General features: G+C 39.7%; 1 protein-coding gene and 1 long non-coding RNA gene across 2 annotated transcripts; one reads left to right on the plus strand and one right to left on the minus strand.

The window, feature by feature from the left end:
* Positions 1 to 13,352: 13,352 nt before the first annotated feature.
* Positions 13,353 to 23,586, minus strand: LOC134750969 (gastrula zinc finger protein XlCGF57.1-like). Its single transcript, XM_063686265.1, has 7 exons — positions 23,068 to 23,586; positions 22,805 to 22,943; positions 22,601 to 22,672; positions 19,820 to 19,888; positions 18,798 to 18,863; positions 17,362 to 17,424; positions 13,353 to 16,217 (listed from the first exon to the last, which is right to left on the minus strand). The coding sequence occupies exons 1-7, from the start codon at positions 23,194 to 23,196 to the stop codon at positions 15,184 to 15,186; spliced, it is 1,572 nt and encodes a 523-aa protein (XP_063542335.1). The 5' UTR covers positions 23,197 to 23,586; the 3' UTR covers positions 13,353 to 15,183.
* LOC134751309 (uncharacterized) lies at positions 20,376 to 22,549 on the plus strand. Its single transcript, XR_010128615.1, has 2 exons — positions 20,376 to 20,463; positions 22,475 to 22,549. It is a non-coding gene; the product is annotated as an uncharacterized LOC134751309 (long non-coding RNA).
* Positions 23,587 to 24,310: the final 724 nt, after the last annotated feature.

Here is a 24,310-nt window from a genome sequence, read left to right on the forward strand (position 1 = left end):
GCATACTGTAACGACCAGAAATGGACATGTGCGGACATTGAACTGATCGGTGAGTCAAGTGACACATTTACTTTTAAAAGTGACGTGCAGGGCTCTAAGAGCTGGTTAGACCATTGTGTGGCCACGGACTCTGCATATAGGCTGTGTACTAATGCCCGTGTACTATACGATGTTTATTGGTCTGACCACTATCCGTTATTCATTGAATGTGACTTAAATCTCATACAAACAAAGACGAATCCTAGTATCAATAATGTAGTCAATAAAATTTTATGGGGAAACCGATGTAATGAGCAAATAGAAAGGTATACCAAGTTATGTACTCAGTATTTGAGAAAAGTTAATGTGCATATTGATAATTGTAGCGAAACATGCAACAACACGATGCATTCATTAGTAATTGGTAAATTTTATCAAGAGATAGTGCGGTCCATTCAAACAGCTGCTAGGCAAACGTCTATTGATAAAAAACGTAAACAAAAGAATAAAATTACCGGTTGGAATTATCATGTACTACCACTGTACAACAACGCACGCGAAGCGCATAAAGTATGGTTGCTGCACGGTTCGCCTTCTACAGGTCCTATTTATGATAATATGTCCAATAAACGCAAATTATTTAAGAATAAATTAAGTTGGTGCCAACGGAACCAAGAAATTATTAAAATGGACATTATAGCTTCCCATAGGTCGGCGGGAAATTTCGCTCAATTCTGGAAGGATACTAATAAACTAAGCTATAAACAAAGTAGACCATTATCAGTAAATGGAATTCAAAATGAAAAAGATATAGCAAATTTGTTCATTAAGCAATTTAAAGTCGATAACTCACTCCAAAACTCGCCGGAATCTCACTTGTTCGATAGAACGCGGGACCGTGGTGACCCGTCGACTGGTTCCGAGTTATTCATTACGCAAGATATGATATTGCAGTGTGTTAGAAAAATAAAACGCGGTAAGTCGCCGGGTCACGACGGTCTAAGCATTGAACACATTTTGTATGGGGGCCCATTATTACATGTAAAGATGGCGCAGTTATTTAATTTGTGTTTAGCGCATGGCTACCTACCTGATGAATTTATGACTACGAGTGTGGTTCCCGTTGTTAAAAACAGGACTGGCGATCTTAGTGACCCGTCCAACTACAGACCTATCTCGTTAGCTACCGTGTTCTCAAAAGTTTTTGAAAGATTAATTAACCCGATACTTACCAAACATATACGTTTACACGATGCACAGTTCGGGTTCCGTCCGGGTCTCTCAACGGATATGGCTATATTCTGCCTTAAGAACGTAGTGAACCGTTATCTTAAGAAAAGAACGTCGGTATACGGCTGTTTTCTAGATCTGAGCCGTGCGTTTGATACTATTGACTATAATTTATTATGGGATAAAGTGTCAAAAGCAGGTGTACCGAGTGAAATAACCAATCTGTTGAGATACTGGTACGGTAACCAGATGAACAGCGTGAAATGGGGAAATGCCAATTCGGACCCGTACAAGTTGCAATGCGGAGTTAGGCAGGGGGGGCTGACATCGCCATTGCTGTTTAATCTTTATATGAACGAGCTGATAGAGGAGCTCAGCAGCGCTGCCGTCGGATGTCACGTCGCGGGCGTATGTGCCAACAACTTTAGCTACGCGGACGATATGGTGCTGCTGAGCCCCTCTATCACAGGCCTAAGGATACTAGTGTCGATTTGTGAGCGTTATGCTGCAACACACGGACTAAAATATAATGTTAAAAAATCTGAATTAATTGTATTTAAATATGATAAGGGCCCAGATATCGTTCCTCCCGTTAGGCTAAACGGGACAGAATTAAAAACTGTAAATAGTTTTAAGTATCTAGGGCACGTTTTGACAGACAGACTAAAGGACGATGACGATCTCGAAAGACAGCGGCGGGCCATAGCGATGAGAAGCAACATGTTGGCGCGTCGGTTTGCTCACTGTTCCGACCAAGCTAAAATAACTTTGTTCAGGGCGTACTGTCAGGCGTTCTACACCAGTCAGCTGTGGTACCATTACACGAAACGATCGTTCAATAAGCTTCGAGTACAGTACAACAACGCGTTTCGTGCAATGTTACGGCTACCGTGGCGGTGTAGTGCATCTGGCATGTTCGCCGTGAACAGAGTAGACGACTTTTACGCTATAATGCGTAAAAGGCACTGGTCGTTTGTCGGGAGAGTGAGCGAATCGTTGAACAGCATTGTTAGCGTAGTGTACGCAACCTACTGTATGAGCAAGGCCTCCGCTGTAAATATTTAATTAGTGTTAAATTAGGTAATAATTAGTTTAGTTTAGAATAGTATAATTTAATATAGATTAGAATGTAGAATGTATAAATTAGATTAATATAATAATTATACTTAATACTTAATGTAATGGGTTGATACCTAAATAAATAACATTTTTATTTTATTTTTATTATTTATTTATTTAGCTTTGCGTTTAAAAATACCACTTGTTCATCTAGTTCAGCTCTACATATGGCATCAGTTTTGAGAAAAGACTTGTGAATTCCCGCCACTCGTCTATTTTCAAAATTTACCAAATCTCGTTCCACTTTTATGTCGTCACGGATTGTAGATTCGCTACCCAAGTATTGTCCAAACTTGTTAAGAGGCATTGTGAAAGTGAACCATGGAGAGAGTCCTCATCCGTATTTATAACAAGGGGCGTGTACGTGTGGGGAGGCTTGGATACAAAACAGGTCTGTTTTATTAGATAACAGGTTTAAAAAAAAAAAAAAAAACAGCCAACAGTCAGTTTTCTTACTTTAAAACTATACCGCTCTCAGTCAGTTCCTCAACGATTGCATTGATCTCGTTCGAATGAGAGGTGTTGCCAGCACTCTGTGATGCTATCAAAAGCTGTAAACGACTCACCAGTTCGTTTGGATCATCCCAATAGATGTAATCAGTTTTCGGATAAAAAGTTTTAGTTGTTAATAAATCCCTTTTACCAGAGTTCAAACATCCACCTCCTTTATGTTTCTTTGATTCTTGTAGTTGTTTAATGTAGCGTTGATACTTTAAACTTCTATCTCCACTCAATTGACCGTTTGGTGAGAATCCTCTACGATGAGCGTTTGTCATGTCTAAAATCTTATTGTAATCCTCTACATCTTTTCTCGAAACAATATGCTTGTTTGGTAGTCTTTTAAAGATGAGTTCCAACAGTCCAGGAGTCATGTTGAATCGTGCATGTTTAACATGTAACACGTCATCAATGATTTTAACTCGACTATTACCAATATGCATTTTATCATCCTCGAGATAAACACCAAATGGTATTTTTGGCGTTTTAATAAGATGTTTAATATATTTGTTTTGTAGATCATCAATACTACTATTATTACCACCACCACCTTCATCAGCGTCAATGTCAAGAGCCGACTTCATATCATCATCATTATCGCTACTCGTAAGCTCTTCATCTCCCTCTGTTTTTGTTCCATCATCTTTTTCTTCATCATCATCATCATCATTAAAATCATTAGAATCATAATCATCATCATCAGCAAACTGTTGTGTTTTTTTTAAAAGATTATTACTGTACTTTAGTAGTTTACTATTGGGCTCTTCGGTTTTGATTAGATATTTCCTTTTACGTGATCCTTGTGGTAATGGTGTGGAGGTATTTATCAAGTGAGGATGAGGATGATGAGGGTAATTCATTACTGTGGGTTTGGCATTGTCACCATTATCATTCTTATTATTACCCTTTGACTCTAAAGCTTTATTCATCAAAACATTGAGCGGTTTTGTAATTGGTTCAAAGGTTTGCGCTAGCGAAGTGTCGAGCGACGTCTTATCTGCTCGCAACGATTTTACTTTTCTCTTTACACTCTCAATGGAGTCTACGAGTTTCCGTTTCAACTTTTTGTTACCAAACATGTCTTCTTCTTCTTCTTCTTTTTTAGTACAAGTGCACCGTTGCTAATGTAAATTAATAGAGGTTCGTCCTCAGTAGCCGACCGCATAAAACTGATAATAAACCGGAGATGACACTAAATTTTATACAATAATGAAAACGTCAAATCCTTTACGATATCGACCCTTGTTAATGTCTCTCTCCTTGTCGATTGTTAAAAAAGTGTACTTTTTCTGCCAACACTCGCGACAAATTTCCTTAAACTTTTCCCAACTCATATCGGTGTTTACGTGATCGTCATAAGAATGTTTTAAATTTAACTCGTCCTGCTTGAATAGCAATATAAGATTGGCATTGTCACGTACCAACTGTTTAGGTATCCTACTATATGTCTGGCACAAGTAGAAACAATCCAACCAACGATGACGTCCCATTGCAAAGTACTGACGAATGGCATCTTGATCTTCCAAAGCCACATCATCAAATACAATGACGCTGTCCTCGGCGGCTTCTTCCGGTGGGACGACTTGACTCTTATCATTGTACGTGTGAAACGGTATGTCACCCGCCTGCTCTAAAACTTTACCCAGAAACTTGTATTTAGGTTGATTCAATGATTTCGAATACAGATACACATTATGAAACTTTACACCGTTCGGATGTAAGAGTAGAGACAACAAAACATTTGTCTTGCCACAATTGGAAGGTCCACAGATGAGACATCTAATGTTATTCGCCAGCAACGAGCCATGTTTAAAAGAGTTTTGATCATGTGCTTTTACATTGTCATCCAGCACAACACTCCAATCTTTAGTAGCGAGTGACGTGTTTTGTTTTCTAAGCTTCATTTCAGTGTGATGTACCAAATCGTAAGGACGTGTATTTTATACACATTCACATGTCCAAAAGTATAAAAATTATATAGATATATATAGGCATACTTTATAATCACCGGCACAGTCAAGTAGTGATACTAACTATCCTACTACAACCGTGATCATACCAGCCCCCAAGTAAATTATGCTCATTACAAGACACAATCTCCATTGGTAGTCATCGACACGTCAAGACAGTGTGACAGCTTCAACTCGGGAGCTGGGGCTATTGATATTAAATTGGAAATGGAGTTTAAAGGGAATGTGCCGGCTAACACCACGGCATACTGTCTCATTATCAGTGATTCACTGTTTGAGTACAACGCACTCACCAGTACCACGCGTAAAATCATTCAGTAGACCATTGACCATCCTCACTTGTAAACGTGTCTTGGAGCTTTAAAAAAATAATAATTAAAAAAATGAATTATTCAAACATTTTTTCACCTTCTTACACACCGTCAATTGATTGTTCCGGTGCTGCTGCTGCTGCTGCTAATGTTGTTGGTTTCGGTTGCTGTGAGCTGAGCAAGAGTGTCTACAATCTTAAACGCTGTCCTGCTGATGCAAGTGCTCTGATTGAAAATATCCATGTATACTTAAAGTTGCAGTTTATTGAAGCTAAAATCAGATTAGATACCTGTGTCAGTTTTAATGGACAATATGAACTCACCTGTGAAGAATGGAATGCAATGTTTGCGGAAAAAGTTGATGTAATTGGAAACTACTTTCATAACCCAATGAGTGTTTCACCAGAGCTGCTTCAGTGCGATCGTCTTCGGATGTGTATCTCTCCAGTACCGTTGCTTTTACTCACATGTGACGGTGACGATGATGATGAATCTATGACAAACTCACACCCCTTGGTGATTAACCACATGGAATGGAGTCTTATCGAATGTGTTATGGAGTGTATTAACGCACGTATCGGATACTTGAACAAGATAAAGTCTACATATGAGAACCGTCTCAACTTTTTCAAAAAGCATTTCAAGATATATTACCCCACCAATATTCAGCAGGCACGCAATATTATAAGTAGTTTGTGCAACGTAAACGATATTGTCGACTCTGAAATAAAGTGTTATGCAGCCGATATTTTGTGTAATACCTATATTTTCATTGAATAGATTGATGAAAATAAAAAGTATCAATAACTAACCTATTTTTTTATTTTAACATAAACCCTTATTATTCTTTAAGCAAAAAAATGCAGTCTCTTCTTTGACTTGTCTTTGATTGATGATGCAATAATCACAATAATAATAATAATATGTGCGTGGGCGGCACCCGCCGGCACCTGTCGTCGAGACATTTGTATGTGTGTGTGTGTGTGTGTGTGTGTGTGTGTGTGTGTGTGTGTGTGTGAGTGTACCAGGCAGTGCCAGCGCACCTCACCGCCGCATTCCTGAGTTACGTCATCTTTCTAGACACTTCCACGTCCCCCGCTCCCCGCGCCCCGCAGACGCACGCCCAGTTGCCTGCGAGTCAGCCGTCACGTGGCACGCCCCGTACCTCGTAAATAATTTCCAGCTAATAATAATTTCGTCAGTCTGAGTGTATGTAGATGTGTAAAAAGTAAACATGGTCATTGTTTGTGAATATTGTAACCAAAACTTTACTCGGAAAGATAACATGCTTCGACATGTGGTTTACTGTAAGAAACATTTAAAATCGGATAAGTCAGCGTGTTCTAAACGTGATAAGACCTTTCCAAAGCAAGATATACCTGCCAAATGTGAAAATTCATATCAGCGGTTGGGGGAGAAACGCAGTCGAGTTAGCGATGAAGAGCTACCACTACGAGCTAAAGATGACGCATCAACCTCCAAAAAGCGAAAATGTGATATATGTGAAACAGATGTCACGTCATTACATAATCACCTGAAGAGTGCAATGCATAAACAGAGTCTAAAATGTGAGATGTATGATGGAGATACGGAAATAGTAACATCCGCTTTCAAGAGCCGGATAATCTCATATAGACTGTTTTCGAAGGATGAATATCTCACTCCTGAAGATTTCATGGAGAGTGTACGCCTGCGAGTTATTAACCTTATAGAGGAGAACATTTCTAGGGTTAAGAGCGCTGTTAAGGTGAATTTAGAACTCTTCGGACGATACAGTAAATGGATAAAGGTTAATGATAATGATCAGGAGGTGGAGGAGGTGAAATCTTTCAATACTAAGAATAAAGTGATTTCATTAGATGCTAGCAAAATAAATAAAATATATCAATCGTTTATGGAGGAGATCCGAGTCAAGGCTGAAGACTTTCAAGAACGTGACAGTGGGTGGGCTATAAGTAAAGTGCTGCATCTAGAAGTGAATATTAATAAGTATCAACCCTTGCAAGGATCATCATATATCCCCCTTCCAAAGTGGGTGCAAGCGAGGAAGGCCTGTATTAATGTTAAAAATGATGATAACGCATGCTTTGCGTGGGCCGTTGTTAGTGCTCTCTACCCTGGTGATAAACATGTGGATCGCCCCACATCATATCCCCACTATAAGGAGATACTAAACCTTGAAGGAGTGTCTTTTCCCATGTCATTGAGTGGGATTAAACGTTTTGAAGTATTGAATAATATAAGTGTAAACGTATTTGAAATCATTGAGGAGTCAATAGCGGGACCTGTGTATCATTCGAAAAAACGACGCGACCGTCATATAAATATGCTTATAATCGAAGATGGTGAGAAGAAACACTTCTGTTGGATAAAAAAATTAAGTAGATTGATAAGCGCGCAGCTTTCAAGACATCATCATAAGATGTGGTTTTGTGATGGATGTCTCTTACCTTTTTCTAATGAAATTAAATTCAAGCAGCATATAAAACATGACTGTTCCCATGTTAAAACAATTATACCAAATGATGGGGATAATATATTAAAGTTTAAAAACTTTCGAAATCAATTACGAGCACCAGTTGTCGTGTATGCTGATTTCGAGGCTTTACTAAAACCTATAATACCTACATGCTCGCCGTCTCAATCTTCCTCATATACTCTAGACTATCAGTCACATGAACCGTATAGCTTTGGTTATTTTATTAAATGTTCATATGATGAATCAAAATCGAAATATGTTACATTTCGCGGTGAGGACTGTGCGAAAGAGTTTATTAAATCATTAGAGACAGAGTTAGTGCCATTTGTAAACAAGATTAATACTATAGAACCTATGCGTTCTCTTACACGAGAGCAGCAGGTAGAATTCCAATCTGTTATAAACTGTCATATTTGTGGGGGTGTGTTAGGAGATGATAGGGTACGTGATCATTGTCACCTCACAGGTGAGTTTAGGGGCGCTGCACATTCTAACTGCAACTTAAATTATAAGATTATTAACGCAATCCCCATAGTGATGCATAATTTCAGTGGGTATGACTCACACTTTATAATTAAATCATTGAAAAAGTATGATAATGTTAATGTTATACCTCAGAATAAAGAGAAATTTATATCACTTAGTTTAAAGAGTGAGGTTCTAAAGTTAGATCTTAGGTTTATAGACTCTTTTAGATTCATGGCATCCTCATTGGATACATTAGTGCAAAACCTTCCAAAAAATCAATTTAGCATTATCACCTCGCATTTCCCTCATGATAAAATAGATTTACTAACGCGCAAGGGGGTTTTCCCATATGAGTATCTACGAGGGTGGGCCCAGCTTGAGGAAACTTCACTACCTCCTGTGACTGCCTTCTATAACAGCCTCGCCAGCTCCCCCATTTCCGATGAGGATTACCAATATGCCCGAGATGTTTGGGATGCCTTCAATATCGGAACTCTGGGGGAGTATAGTGACCACTACCTTAAGACCGACGTCATGTTATTGGCAGAAGTTTTTGAGAACTTCCGTGATGTGTGTCTTAAGACGTATAAGCTTGACCCGGCTCATTATTATACCGCCCCCGGACTCAGCTGGGACTCTATGCTAAAGCATACTAAAATCGAGTTAGAACTACTTACTGACATATCTATGATAAAATTCATTTCATCTGGAATACGAGGGGGGCTGAGTCAGTGTTGTGGGAAATATGCAGTAGTAAATAATAAATATATGAAAAATTATGATTCGGATAAACCTTCCAATTACATCGTTTATTTAGATGCTAATAATTTATATGGATGGGCTATGTCCCAGTATTTGCCTACAGGAAGTTTTCGCTGGCTGTCTCAAGAGGAAATCATCAGTTTCGATATGAGTACATTATGTCCTGAAAATGATAAGGGTTACTTTTTTGAAGTAGATTTAGAGTATCCTACGAGCTTGCATGATTTACACAACGACCTCCCGTTTTGTCTTGAAAATAAGGTTCCATCGATAGGTATGAGTAAAACAAAGAAATTATTAGCTACACTAGAAGATAAAAGCAATTATAAAATTCATTATATAAATCTGCTACAGGCTATAAGACATGGATTGAAAGTAAAAAAAATTCACCGCATCCTCGAGTTTACTCAACGTCCATGGCTTAAATCGTACATTGATCTCAATACAGATAAAAGAATACAGTCTAGAAACAAGTTTGAGAAAGACTTTTATAAATTAATGAACAATGCAGTCTTTGGTAAAACTATGGAAAACGTTGAAAAACGACAGGATGTTAGAGTTGTTAGTGCTTGGGAGAGTCAAGGAAGACGGTTAGGTGCGCGCGCTCTAATCGGTCGTCTTAATTTTCATAGCTCATGCATAATCAGTGATGATATCTCGATAATACAAATGACTAGAAATAGTATAAAGTATGATAAGCCTATATATGTAGGGTTTACAGTCTTAGAACTAAGTAAAACCCATATGTATGATTTCCATTATAATTACATGCTACCTAAATATAATGAAAATATACAGCTATTATACACAGATACAGACTCATTCATCTATAACATTAATACTAATGATTTCTATAAGGATATCAAACCGGATGTAGAAGGTAGATTCGATACATCAGATTTGCAAATTGATAATATTTACGCTTTACCTAGAGTTAATAAGAATGTATTGGGAAAAATGAAGGATGAGGTTAGTGGGAGAATAATTTCTAAATTTATAGGGATAAGATCCAAATGTTATTATATAGAGAAAGCAGAGAATGCTTTTATGGGGGAAATAGGGGGTAGAGAGAAGGAAGAGGAAGAGGATAATGTTATTAAAAAAATCAAGGGCATAAAAAAATATGTCATAGCTAAAACTGTACGAGGTGAGGATTTTTACAACTGTGTAATGAACGCTGAACATTGGCATTAGGACATAAGGAGATAGATGCATATTATAGTTTATTTATAGATTTATGTTAGATATTATATTCTAATTTTACATGTGTTTGTTTTAGATTTTAATATTTGATAATATTTTTTGTATTTTACATATATATGGTATAAATTTAGTTTTAAGTCTATTGTCTAAATAAAAATGTTTAGTGAGTGAATACATTATTTTATTATGCATCCAATCACCCACGTGGAGCATGAACCACGCGATCAAAACGTCGTAAAATTCATGAATTCCACGACGCTTACACGTTTATGCCCCGTGGTTTCACGCGCCCCGCTTCCGTAACGACACAAGCGCCATGAATTTCTTGACTCCTGATCACCTGCGCGCCCACGCTGTAGATGTACGTATCCACTGACGAGGCATTAGTAGCGGCATCTATACTACACTATACATTTCATAGCGGATGTTTTTGGAACTAACTAGCAGCGTCCACTGACGAGGCGGCATCTATATATTTAATAGAGAACCTTTAAGCGAATCGATAACTAACTTACCGTGACCCCCCTCTAACTAGCTGCGGACTTTTTTAGAACTACTCGGACGGCACCTCATCTATACCTTTTTGTAGCGGATGTTTTTGGAACTAAAACTTCCACGTCCACTGACTCTAGCGACATCTATACATTTCTTAGCGCACTTTTGAAACGTAGCTTCCTCTAACGGATCTTTGCCTAACTAGCTGCGGACTTTTTTAGAACTACTCGGACGGCAGCTCATCTATACCTTTTTGTAGCGGATGTTTTTGGAACTAAAACTTCCACGTCCACTGACTCTAGCGACATCTATACATTTCATCGAGAACCATTAAGCGAATCGATAACTCGCATACAAAGTGGCGCCATCTAGCGGTGATCATTGCGGAACTAACAAGTGGCGCCATCTCACGGATCTTTGCCAAACTAACTAGTGGCGCCTCTGGCGGATTTTTATGGAACTCACAAGTGGCGCCATCTAACGGATTTGCTATGAAAATAACAACAGGCGCTCTTACACATACACAGTGGCGCCATCTAGCGGGGATCATTGCGGAACTAACAAGTGGCGCCATCTATACATTTCATAGCGGATATTTTTAGAACTAACTAGTGGCGCCTCTGGCGGACTTTTATGGAACTAGCAAGTGGCGCCATCTAGCGGATCTTTGCCAAACTAACTAGTGGCTCCATCTGACGGATCTTTGCCAAACTAACTAGTGGCGCCCCCTAGCGGAAAAGTTTTGGTCTAGAACGGGAGGAGGAGGAGGGGCTAGAACCGGCACAAACTAACTACTCGCGAAAGTGTGGATGCGTGGATGACTAGCACTCCTATGGCCTCCACTCGCCAAGACTCGCGCCGAGCGCCTCGAGAGAGTGTGGATCCGGCATTCGAAGTAGGCAGAAAGGAAAAGTGAGTCCATGATAAGGACAAACAATGGGGTTGGCAACTGTCAAAGGTTTGCAGAGATGGCGCCGGCTTCGCGCCGCAATATGAGCAAGAGTGGAATTGAAATTAAATTTAATTAATTTATTATTTTAATGTAATTTAATATTTTTTTTACAATTTATGTACTAAATTTATTGACTACTATAATATTTAAGTGCAGTGTAATGTAAACTAACAAAATATGGGTCGTTAGACCTGAAATAAAGTGAAAAGACACACATATCAGATTAAAAGTGTATTCCGCTAAGTATTTGCACTGGTAAAGTACACAATGGGTAATTAAACACTAATTACTTTTATGAATTAACAAAATATTAGATAGGTGTATCAATTGTACCACGTTGATTGCCGGACTGCGCGGGAGCGGCGCCAGCGGCGGGAACGTATCTGTATACGATCGCTCATGAGATCGCTCACGCGCGGTGCGTCGCTATTCGGAGCCGTGATTGGCTCGTGCGGTGCAACATTGAAGTCGTCCCTAGTCGTCCAATACGCGAGCTTGGCTTAACGTTTGTGGTTGGTGCGTTATACGCATCAAAATCCGTTGCGTAGTTTAAAAGATCTAAGCATACATAGGGACAGATAGACAGCAGGAAGCGACTTTGTTTTATACTACCCTAACAGCATTTATACGTCATTATGACATCGCTGACGTCATTTTGCTACCTGGGTATGTAGTGATATAGTTGGCCAAGCAAATCTTGTCAGTAGAAAAAGGCGCGAAATTCAAATTTTCTATGGGATGATATTTTTTCCTTTTTCTCTATTATGTAAAAATCTTATTTGTTGTTGTAATTTCAATTTTTTTTTCTGTGTACCTATGTCATTTTTGTATTTGAATATTTTGTGTGTAAATAAACAGTTTTCTATCTATCTATCTACGGAATTCACTCAGCTTGAGGAGCGGAAATTACTTGAATGGGGTTGGCCGGTCGAAATAATAAGCAGATGGCGCCAGCATAGCTTGCCCTGTCAATCCCTAGAATTGTGTCAAATTTTTGTTTTTTTAATGCCCTGGATGCCAGAGAGAGAAAAAGGGGCAAGCTATGATGGCGCCATCTCTGCAAACCTTTGACAGTTGCCAACCCCATTACGCCTCGCTTAACGATTGGCACGTTGGCGCTTGGCGCCCTGACCCATATTCAGAGGTCGTAGTAGAAATTTAGCATCCAGCCGGGTATCTATATGGAAACAAACCTGGCACACGGATCCCGTTTTGCTACACGAATTGGCAAAAGGGCGGTTACAGACTAGCGTATTTTTACGCGCGTGTACGGTCGTTTCGGCGTAACGAGCTTACACGCGCGTTACATTCCCCTACAATTGGTTTATAAGCCCTTCACGCGCGTTACTTTTCCTTACATTTGAGCGTTACGCGCGTTCGCGTACGAGCGTAGTCGTATAAAACGCTAGTCTGAAATCGCCGCAAAGCGTTATAAAAGTAAGTGCCGAAATCGTCTAAAATGTCCAGATTTGAAAGAATCAGGTTATCAATATTCATTTTAGAAAACACCCAACTGCGTCGAATTATCGGGAACTCAAAAACAATACAAAAGCACAGATTATATAATACAAAAGGTAATCACGGTCCATATCCCGGTCGATATAAGTCTAGTGTAATATTGCCTATTATCGATTTCAGTTCACGGACAATATTATTAACCTTTTGGACGCCAATGACCGATATATACGCACCGTAGGTTCAAACCACAGAGCAACATAGACCTACATGCATATGCATAATTTCAATTTTGACACTACGGTGACGTGGCGTCTGGTGTTTGACATGACGTCGAAAAGGTCAAGATTTTATAATGGGTGCCAAGTTTAAAGATAATTAGATACACAAATTATTAAGGATAGGTTAAGTTAAAGAACAATAATGTGCTTACTAATATTTATTTATTATTCATTCATCTGGGGGCACGGCCGTGCCCCCGCCAAGACGAGACAGAGGGTAAAAGGCAGTGCATATCTTTTTTCGGCACGTTTCGTAGTATTTTCGAACCCTCGCCTTGGATAATGCTAGAGAGCTGAATTTTTTTGTATACGATGTTGCATAATTCTAGCCTTCCTTCACCCTTCTCCGCGTATAATTGAATAAAATGTAACTCAATTTTCACGTTTCTTTGTGTTGAGCGTAATCGGTTATTTCTGTACTGGCAATATTGTGACACACAATGAAAATACAATCATGTTACAAAATAAACTGTGAAACGTTGTTTGAAAGTATTGAAACACAGTGTACATTGTATATACTATGTCTATGACAAATGCTCTTAGGTAAATAAAGTATGAACATGAACGTTATCTACCCGTCATTTCCTATCTCTATCTCACGCACATAATTATATTGGTTTCCTTCTCGCACAGTGAGATTGACCGCCGGCACACAGGCGAGACAGCAATATAACAAATTAGACTGTATTTAATTGTACATTACGTTACAAGTGCGAAAAGTAGGAAATTCGAAACGAGTGGTAATAAATTAGCGTCGTAAAACCGAAGAGAGTGTTTTAAATCGACACGAGTTGCGAATTACCTATTCGCACATGTATCATACAACGTTTTACAGTACATATGGCTGGCCCTTTCAATTTAACGTGAAACGTTTTTTTTTAATTACAAAAAGGCAAAGTAAAGTAAAGTGCGGTAAAGTAGCCCCATATGTACTGTAAAGTAAATTATTTCACACCATGCATGAAATAAAGCACCAGATAATTATTAGAAAAACATATATAGCAGTAATTTATAAACACAAGTTTATTTAATAAATCGGATAGAAATATAAAAAGTAGGTAAGTTGACCGTGACGTAATGTTTCATATAAATTCCATATTAGCAAATCGTTTTGACAGTTCTAAAAAAGAAACTGATTTGACTAGCAGAAGAATGCCCTATTACGAGCGGGTGATAGAGATAAGTATAGCATCCGCTAGTTGGCGCGGGACGGGTACACGGAGCCGGCTAACGAAAAATAGTATGGAGCAACGCTAACTGAAGCGGACGCGTGCGGCGGATTTTACCTACAATCGCTAGCAGTAGCTAGCTACTGCTAGCTAGCTAGTAGCAAACGCCTGTGGGAACAGGTGGGTTATATAAAATTCTTCGTCCTTACTTTAGCGACTTCCCGATCACTATCGGAACTACTCTAGGGTTTTTCACCGAAATGCTTTGGTCCGAGGTGTTTCTGCACAGCCCGTTTACTTACATCGACTTTTCAAGTAGCAGTGGCTACCAAGAAAAGGCTAATAAGGTAAAAGGAAAAGATACTCTTTTCGTATATTTGTAACATAGAAATAGTTCTGCACGTGTAGTCACAATGACTACATTAATGAGGTTTTTCTCCAGTGTGTATCTTCTGGTGTCTTGTCGAATATGATTTCCGACCGCATTTGTAATCACAGTGGCGACAATGAATCTGTCGTAATCGTAATAGACGCTTTTTGTCAGAGAGTGAACCTTATGTACCTAGTACTATCATTTATTCTGTGACGATGTCTTATTCCACACTTAATAGCACTTCCTCTTCTGATGTTTAAGCAATTCTTTGTTCTGCCTGCAACTGTACTCGCAGTTGCTACATTTAAATGGCTTTGCCCCAGTGTGTATCATCTGGTGTCTTTTTAAATTTGATTTCAGACTGCATTTGTAATCACAGTCGCTACACTGAAACCGCTTCTCTCCAGTGTGTATCCTCTGGTGTGCTAGCAAGTTTACTTTACTCGCTACATCTAAATAGCTCCGTCCCAGTGTTTGCAGTTTTTTTTAAGTCTGATTTCTGTCTGCATTTGTAATCACAGTGGCTACACTGAAAACGCTTCTCGCCAGTATGTATCGTTTCGTGATTTCGTAAGGTTGTCCTTTGGCTGCACTTGAATTCGCAATGACTACATGTGTACGGCTTCTCTCCAGTGTGTATCCTCTGGTGTGCTAGCAAGTATACTTTACTCCTGCAGCTGTAGTCGCACTCGCTACATTTAAATGGCTTCGCCCCAGTGTGTATCATCTGGTGTAATTGTAAGCTTGATTTGCTATTGCATTTGTAATCACAGTTGTTACATGCATAAGCCTTCTTGGCAGTGTGTTTTGTTGTGTGACGTTGTAGGTGACGTTGTAGGTTTGATTTATCACGGCATTTGTAATCACAGTGGCAACATTCAAATGGCTTCGCCCCAGTGTGTATCATCTGGTGTAATTGTAAGTTTGATTTGCGACTGCATTTGTAATCACAGTTGTTACAAGTGTAAGGCTTCTCGCCAGTGTGTGTTCTTATGTGATATTGTAGGTGACCTTTGTGACGAGATTTGTAACCGCAGTAACTACATTTATGAAAAGGCTTCGCTGTGTTGTATGTCCTCTTCTGTGTCTTCTGGTCACCAGTGTGTATCGCAAGGCGTTTGTGTAAATCACTTTTAAACGGACTTTTATAACTACAGGGAGTGCAATTAAGAGGCTTGTCTACAGTGTGAGTTTTTAAATGAGCGTGCAAACTTTTCTTGTTAGTCGTTGTATACTCACATTCGGCACACATGAAATCTGTTATACCATGTTCGATTTTCTCGTGCTCTAACACAAGCGATTCAGTTTGGAATGTAGAACTACAAAAATCACAAGCAAATTCTTTAGGTCCACTAGATGAGTGAGTATTTTGTATGTGTTTGCTTTCACTGTGAACAGTCGCGTCGTCGCGGAGGCGCTCGAGCACCACGGAACAAGTCATGGCGAGCTGTTCCCTGGCGCGGGCGTCGGGCACTGAAACACAAAACAAAGCATTTTAAACGGATTATATCCCGAATTTAAAATTAGAACCTTTGAGAGTACTTGCGGTCACCGGTAGTAGGCCAAGCAATAAGAAGGTATAGAAGGAAATGCTAGGAACACAATTTTTGACTCCGTAAATTTGTTTGGACTAGTTAGGAGGTAAACATATCAAAAGTCTCCGGTCGTAGCCCTGGTGCCGCGGGGGAGAGAGGGGTTTGAAGGTTCCAGTTTTCGATTATACGTCGAAAAGTTTGCGTCTGAGCGACATGGCCACTCATACAAAATGAAAAGTGATTTAATTTGTTACAAGTTTTATTAAGTCAAGTTTTTCGATACCTTGTATAGTTTTTGAGAGAGTTTATTTGGGGCTCTCAATTTTATCTTGATTAGCTACATCAGTGAAGCTGCTAGGCCGGGTTTGGTATCGATTTCGCATAAATTGGGGGTGCTGACAACTGACAGGTCGATATCGTCCGGCGGACTGATACTCAGTGGGCCCCTTTACGTTATTTTAATTATAAAACTCCTGTGAGACTCGAACATATTGAATAAATTGAATTGAATTGAATATTAAAATTAATTTAAACGGGTTACTCACGTATTATTAAGTCGAATAAACGCTCGACATGTTTCAATCCCATTTTCGAGGATCTTCTTCATGGAGCATCGGCAGACCGGCACCGCTTTTACTGGTCAAGCGCGATTGATAATAATTGTTACATGTCATTTTTTAGGGTTCCGTATTTTTTATCTAGTAGGTAGGTATGATGTGCATATAACTGTTTAATCCATATTACATAAATTAAATTAGTTATTAAAATTGACAATATATCAATTATTATTAACAATGGGAATGTAATATATATAATATACAATGTCACGCTCTAGCCTGTATTAGTTATTAAAGCACTAGTGAAATGTCAAAAAACTCACTATAATCAGAAAACATCTTCTCAAGAAGCCACTTTTTTTTAATTGGTCCTTAGGACCCAAGGATTGATTTAAGAAGTGTAGCCACCAGCCTGGTGCAACAGATCTCGTTCAGTGTGGCAACGCTTCCAGTGATATGGTGAGGTTTGAATTTACTTTGTGAGGCTGGTATCGCACGTGTGTATGGTAGTGTTGCAGTACTCACCCGACATGCAGTCCTCGTCACTCGCCTCGTCCGACAGCTCCGGCTTGACTGCCCGCTCCTCCACTACAACAACAACTCTACTTCATGCTGTGTCTTACATTACATTACAGTTGTATATAAAACTAAATATTATTAAAGACTCGCATTTGCGAGTGTGAATTACCGCGATACAGTTTAATATATTTAGACAAAATGCTTGAATCAATGAACTTTTATGCAACTTCGTTTATTGTACATGTGCAAGTGTATTTGTCCCGTGTCTTTTATTCGCCTATCACTACATAGTATAAAGCACAGTAGCTTTCCGCTGTCTGTCCGTCCATCTGTCCCTATGTATGCTTAGATCTTTAAAACTACGCAATGGATTTTGATGCGCTTTTTTTAAATAGATAGAGTATATTTGCCCTGTACCATTACTTTTTTCTTGGAATGGTTGAACTCTAGAACTTTTATCTTCAATTTTCTTGTTATTCCCGTCAGGCAGGCGACAATAGTAGCACAGTTTATTACAAGAACTTTTGTACCAAGTCATATTATGTTATCATTCATTCTTGTTAGATGGCCCATTATGGAAAGGGCGTATACGTTTATAACTAGTAACTACTACAAAATGTTTGGTTAATTGAAAGCCACAGTGACCCAGGTGACTGTAACCATAGCAACGAGTAATAAGAAAATGTTGCTTCACCCATTTACAACTTGCCCATTTCCGTAGGGCAAGCGAATCTACAGTGTTGTCAAGTGAGACAGAGGTCTCTCTCTTTCTCTTGATTTTTTTCGAGAGTATTCGCACATCAATATTTCCAGATCTTTGCTGGACTTAAATACAGTTTAAGACGCAAGCAAATAAGCAAGGATGGGTCGCAATATTAGCCAGTTAGTTTTCCTTTTATATTCCACCTTGAGGTCCCATGGTATATGTCTACATGAGCCCTGTGTTTTCGTTGCTCGTAACTCGTAAGTCTTGTCATGACTGAGGATTCTGCCTTCGTATGTGAGACAATGTGAATTCACAATTAAGAAGAAAAAATCCTACTTCGTATACCTATCGCTATCTCATCTTTCTAGACGCTGAATACTGAGGATTACTCAGTTACTTTAATCGGTGTGTGAAACAGTTTGTGCAACTGGCTCTTCTGTTTTATTTAATTAATAATTGACGTATATCTGACAAAAAAATCCATATTGTATCTTGTTATCGGCGGCGGCGGCGTGGCAAAAAAGCCCGGCGGCGGCGGCGCGCCGGCGCGGCGCACACGTCTAGGTCAGATGGCAGTCGCTTTCGTAAAAACTAGTGCCTACGCCAATTCTTGGGATTAGTCCAAGCGGAGCCCAGGCTCCCATGAGCCGTGGCAAAAATGCCGGGACAACGCGAGGAAGATGATGAAGTCTGATTACACTTGAACTATTGACTTGTATATGAAGCGGGTACTCACCCAACAACGGTTCATCCTCGTCTCTCGCCCCGTCTCCGGCCGCCATGTTTAACCGGAGCATGTAATCTAGAGCAACCAACATAATATTAAGCCTCATATTCCGTGCAGTAATCAGGACAGTCAAACGAAAAGGACACCTGTATCTTGAAGTAATTTATTTACATATTTTTTAGTGTTCTTACACAACACAAATCATTATAAAACTCGCCTCTTCAACCAATGTGTCATGCCCACCATGATATACGGTGCCGAGACATGGACGCTTACTAAGGAGGCTGTGCATAAATCCGCGTAGGACAGAGAGCCATGCAGCGCGCCATGCTCGGTATCAAGCTTCAAGATCGAGTAAGGAATGTCGAGATCCGTCACCGCACCAAGGTGCGGGACGTTGGTTTCGTCATAACCAAACTAAAATGGAGTTGGGCGGGACATGTTGCTAGGCAGAGTGATGGCAGGTGGACTAAAATGTTAACGGAATGGTAGCCGCCTTCGGATGAAAGAAGCCCCTGGCGTCCGTTGGCACGTTGGGTGGACGACATTCGGAAGATTGCAGGTCACTTCTGGATGAGATTAGCTCAGGACCAGGACAAGTGGCGTACTGGAAGAGAGGCCTATGCTCAGGAGTGGGCAATACAGGGCTTATATGGTGATGATGATGATGATGATGAATAAATACCTAACATAGTAATAGTAATAGCCTTTATTTCATGCTTCTTTTTTAACAATTACATAAAATTACAATTATTATTGGCTTATTATTTGCATGTCGCGTGTGCGGAAAAGGCCTCCCCCAGTTTTTCCCATTCCTTTCTATCCTGTGCTGTTCTCCACCAGTATCTGTCGAAGTTCACTAGCTCGTCTCTCCATCTTTTATTTGGACTTACATATGTTATCCTAATACTGATAGATTTTGAGTACATAACTTCACTGGGTGATCACATTATTTATGCTATAAATGTAAATTTAATCAGGTAATGGTCTAGTCACATTTTCTAAGCCTGTTGTTAAAACTAAGTACTCACGCAATATCTCATCAGGTGTCCCATCCATCCATGCATCTAGCGTCTCTAGCTTGACCAGGGGCTCTTCACCTGAAGCAAACATACAAATTTATAAGCAACAGGCTAGTTAGGCCCCAAAATAATCAAAGCCCCATTAGCAACCGAGTAGTGAGGGTTTGGAACAAACGGCCACATAAGATGTGGTTTTGGGCCACAATGTCAAACAACTTAGACATGTGCATACATGTGTCTTCTAATACGTAACAACGACTTTATCTGAAGATGCTCTAAAAAAGTTCCAATTTTAGGGGAAGGATGCGCACGGAGGCAGTGCCCAGCCTCTCTGGTGCCTACTGCCAAGAGTCTAGCTCTTTCCGCAGCGCCGCCACACTGGTCGAGAAGGGTAGCTACAGCCAATTTGCACACTGGGTCGTGTAATACGTAATAATACGTAATTATAACAACGACTTTATCTGAAGATTGCTAGATACAGGCAATATCAGTTGCGGTAACTGCCTGGCAGCTTTAAACACTGGATTGTGACCCTGCCTCTGAATTTACAGCACCAATGCTGATGAGCACCAATATTTCTTCCTGAGTCATGGGTGTTTTCTATGTATTTAAGTATTTATAAATATTTATATATTATATATATTGGTGTCTGAGTACCCACAACGTCCCAGCGCATCTGGGGTCTACTTTGAGGACGCTCTTCCCCCCATGGTCGCCACTCGAGTAGTCGTTTGCTCCACGAATCGGTCTTCCGTGCTATATGACCAGCCCATTCCCACTTCAAATTGGCTACGCGTTTTATAACATCATTGACTTTGCTCTGTTGTCTCAGCCATTCATTTGTTTTACGGTCTCTCAATGTGATCCCCACCAATTTTCTCTCCAACGCCCGCTGGGCAACGCTCAATTTACGTAGTATGTCTTTGGTGAAAACCCAGGTTTCAGCTCCATAAGTGAGAACAGGCAGGATACATTGGTCAAATATGCGTGCTTTTTGTTCGGCCTTAAGGTTCATTTTGAAGGCAAACTCGAGATTGGAATAGGCTGCCCAGGCTAGTCGTACGCGTCTGTTGATCTCATTGGTTTGGTTCTTTTTTCCAGTCACTATCTCTTGTCCCAAATACACGTATTTATCGACAGTTTCGATGGCGGTATGGTTAACTGTGATATTCGCCTTGACATCTGTGTTGGTCATAACTTTTGTCTTGTCTAGATTCATTTCCAGGCCACACCGTATGGAAGCATCGCTGAGTTCTTGGATCATGCTTTGAAGTTCAGCGGGGTCGCTTGCCAGCAAGACAATATCATCAGCAAACCGTAAATTATTCAAGCGACTACCCCATATACTCAATCCACGCTTTTCCCAGTTCAGGCTTTTTAAGATGTCCTCTAGGACCAGAGTAAACAGTTTTGGTGAAAGCGTATCACCTTGTCGTACGCCCTTCTCAATCCGAACTGGCTCGGTCAGCGGGGGTAGGTTCACTTTTAGGGTGGCTCTTTTGTACATATTTTCGATTAGAGCAGTATATCGGTGATCTATGCGTGCATTTTGTAGTGATTCTATGACCGACCATGTTTCAACACTGTCAAATGCTTTTTTTATAATCTATAAATGCTAACCACAAAGGCATTTGATATTCAGTCGTCTTTTCTATAATGATTCTCATTGACAATATATGATCCAATGTGCTGCTACCACTTTTAAATCCGGCTTGCTCCATTGGCTGATATGAGTCAAGTTTTTTGGTAAGGTGTAGAGTAATGATCTTGGTAAAGAGTTTATACAGGTGTGAGAGCAGACTGATGGGGCGATAGTTGTTTAAATCTGCTTTATTTCCTTTCTTATGAAGTAAGATGACTGTGGCACAGTTCCAGATCTCTGGTATAGTTTGTTCCTCCAAGCATTTGTTGAAGGCCGTTTTAAGTAGTTCAGTCACTCTATCTCCTCCATCCTTTACCATCTCAATAATAATGTTATCACTGCCGGGTGATTTGCCATTTTTCATTTTACTGAGAGCATGTTCGATTTCGCTTGTTGTTATTTCCGGAACATCTTCAGAGCCAACGTTCATAATTTTGCGTTTCACCACTCTTCTTGGTTTGGGGTTTTGGGATGTATATAACTTTGAGTAGTATTTATGTGTTATTTCGAGTATTTGCTCTAGCTCTATTCCAAGTTGGTTATTTTCATCTATGAGTTTAGTGATTTGCTGCGTTCCTGGTTTTAAAGCTCTACGAAATACCTTAGGACCCTGATATTTGTCTATTATATGCTTAACAGTTTTTTCCCGATATGCTTCAATATCTGCTTCAACTTGCTTTCTAGTTCTAGTGCAAAGATTTTTAAAGTAGTCTGTTCCCCCTTTGCCTTCGTTTAGTAGAGTTCTCCTTTCTTCTAGCAGGTCTCGGGTCTCGGTACTAAACTTTTGGTGATTTACTTTTGCTGGTCTAGATGTTAAGTCTCGCGCAATCCTGTACAGAGTATTTTGTATGGTGTGAATAATTGTTTCGTGGTCACAGTCATCGTCAGATGCGCTGGGACGACGACATTAAGAAGACTGTGGGGAAACAGTGGCTCCAAGTCGCACAGAACCGCGACGAATGGCGCAAAATGAAGGAGGCCTACACCCAAAGGGTAGAAAAAGGCTAAAGAGAGAGAGAGAGAGTACCCACAACACAAGCTTTATTGAGCTTACCGTGGGATTTAGTCAATTTGTGTAAGAATGATCCCTATAATAATTATTTATTTAATAATGATTATTATTATTCACTGCAGAGCAATAGACTCACCTGATGCAGGCTCACTGGTCCCGTCTGCATCCTGCATTTCTGGATATTCTGACCTGACTGCAGATTGTTCCTCTAGAGCAAACAAACACAACACAAATCACATACTTTATGCTCAAAATAAGTCCAATTGCATTCAATGAACTTCTGTATACATCTCAAACTGAATGACTGAAATATATTACTTGTTTGAAGTGTGGTGCGTACCTTCCATGCTCTCTCCCTGCAGCCGCGCCTGCAGCTCCGCCTGGCTGCGCTGCACTTGCAGCTTAAAGGCGCACGCGTCTCGCAGGCGGCCCACGCACGCCGAGCAGATGCCGCACGAGCCCGAGGCGCCCACTACCAGCTGCATGTAAAATAATCAATCAAAGTGATAACCTAACCTTGTTACTAACAATAACATCGATCGTTAACTTAACGAAATTTTCAGTGTGTACTTTTCGCTACATAAACAAAAATGTCGTTCTTACATTTATGTCAAAGCACCCTTTGATCATGTCGGCATATATCTCCGTTATACCGAGATGTGTGTACGGCGTCGTCAGGTCCTTGTCCGGAGCACGCCGCAAGCAGCAGCGACACGCGTGCGTCACGTGCATCACGACAACCGCTACGTTGTTGCCGTTGTACGTACTCGCCAATCCTCACAAGTAGCCCTTCCTCTGACACAGACAAACTCCAACAGCGGGAATTCGTTAATGAAATAAATATTTAATTAACAGAAAGTTAAAATTCTAATCACTCAGTGATGTAGCCACGAACGAGCAGTATCAAAAGTAAATAAAATAAAATTAAATTGTGCTCTGCTTTCGTTTAGTGTTGTTTTCATTAAAATTAACAAGCCAAGCTAACCTCAAAACTCAAATTTGACAGATACCACAGACACAAACTCACTTATTTAGCAGTATCAAAAGTAAATAAAATAAAATTAAATTGTACTTTGCTTTCGTTTAGTGTTGTTTTCATTAAAATAAAATAAAATTGATAAGCTAAGCTAACCTCAAAACTCAAATTTGACAGTAACCACAGACACAAACTCAAACTTATTTTGCAATATCCAGACCATAGACATAGTTTCGCCATCGCCTACTACCTATGCTGCCATAACCCAACCATGAAAAAAAACCCGGTCGGTGATAAGGACAAAGCATGGCACTATTTTCTCTTTCCTCTTATAGGAATCGCAAAAAGAATATCCTCAGAATAATGACTAAAGCAAAGAAGCCGGGCAAAAATAAAAGCTTGGTAAAAGATATCGTATTCACAACACGTTATTACTTTTTTTCTATGAGTGAGTGAGACAACAATCCGCAAGTTCTTTCGTTTTTTTCAGTATTGTCATAAGATGTACTGAGGGAAATGTCAAATGGTCCTATGTGGTTCTATAATATAATCCAGCCAAATAAAATATAAGTTCGTTATTTCACAGGTAAGTGTCAACTGTAACAACTTGACATAGTCGTATTATTTTAGTTGAAATATTTCGGGATGTTTCAGCGGTCATCTTGGTTTATTTTAATTATATTTTTGCTATTCCTGAAAGATTGTTGGAAAACGTGTTGAGTTTTTATTTGTAATGGTTTGAAGTTCCCTTTGTGATAATGTCTTGTGTGATCGAGGGCTGTAAATCGCATACAGGAAGAAAAGAAAATACGCACGAACCGATAACCTTTAATCGGTGAGTTTTGTTCAATTTTGAAGAAATTAATTTAT

The sequence above is a fragment of the Cydia strobilella genome, chromosome 21 (genome assembly GCF_947568885.1).
Source record: "Cydia strobilella chromosome 21, ilCydStro3.1, whole genome shotgun sequence".
Taxonomy (NCBI): Eukaryota; Metazoa; Arthropoda; class Insecta; order Lepidoptera; family Tortricidae; genus Cydia; species Cydia strobilella.

Excerpts from the sequence above, each read along its gene's own strand:
- LOC134750969 (XM_063686265.1), bottom strand. The coding sequence starts at position 23,196 with ATGCACGTGACGCACGCGTGTCGCTGCTGCTTGCGGCGTGCTCCGGAC. Across the intron at positions 17,425-18,797 it reads CGAGGATGAACCGTTGTTGG|TGGAGGAGCGGGCAGTCAAG; the intron begins GTGAGTACCCGC and ends TTGTTGTTGTAG. Across the intron at positions 16,218-17,361 it reads TGACGAGGACTGCATGTCGG|TGCCCGACGCCCGCGCCAGG; the intron begins GTGAGTACTGCA and ends TTTGTGTTTCAG.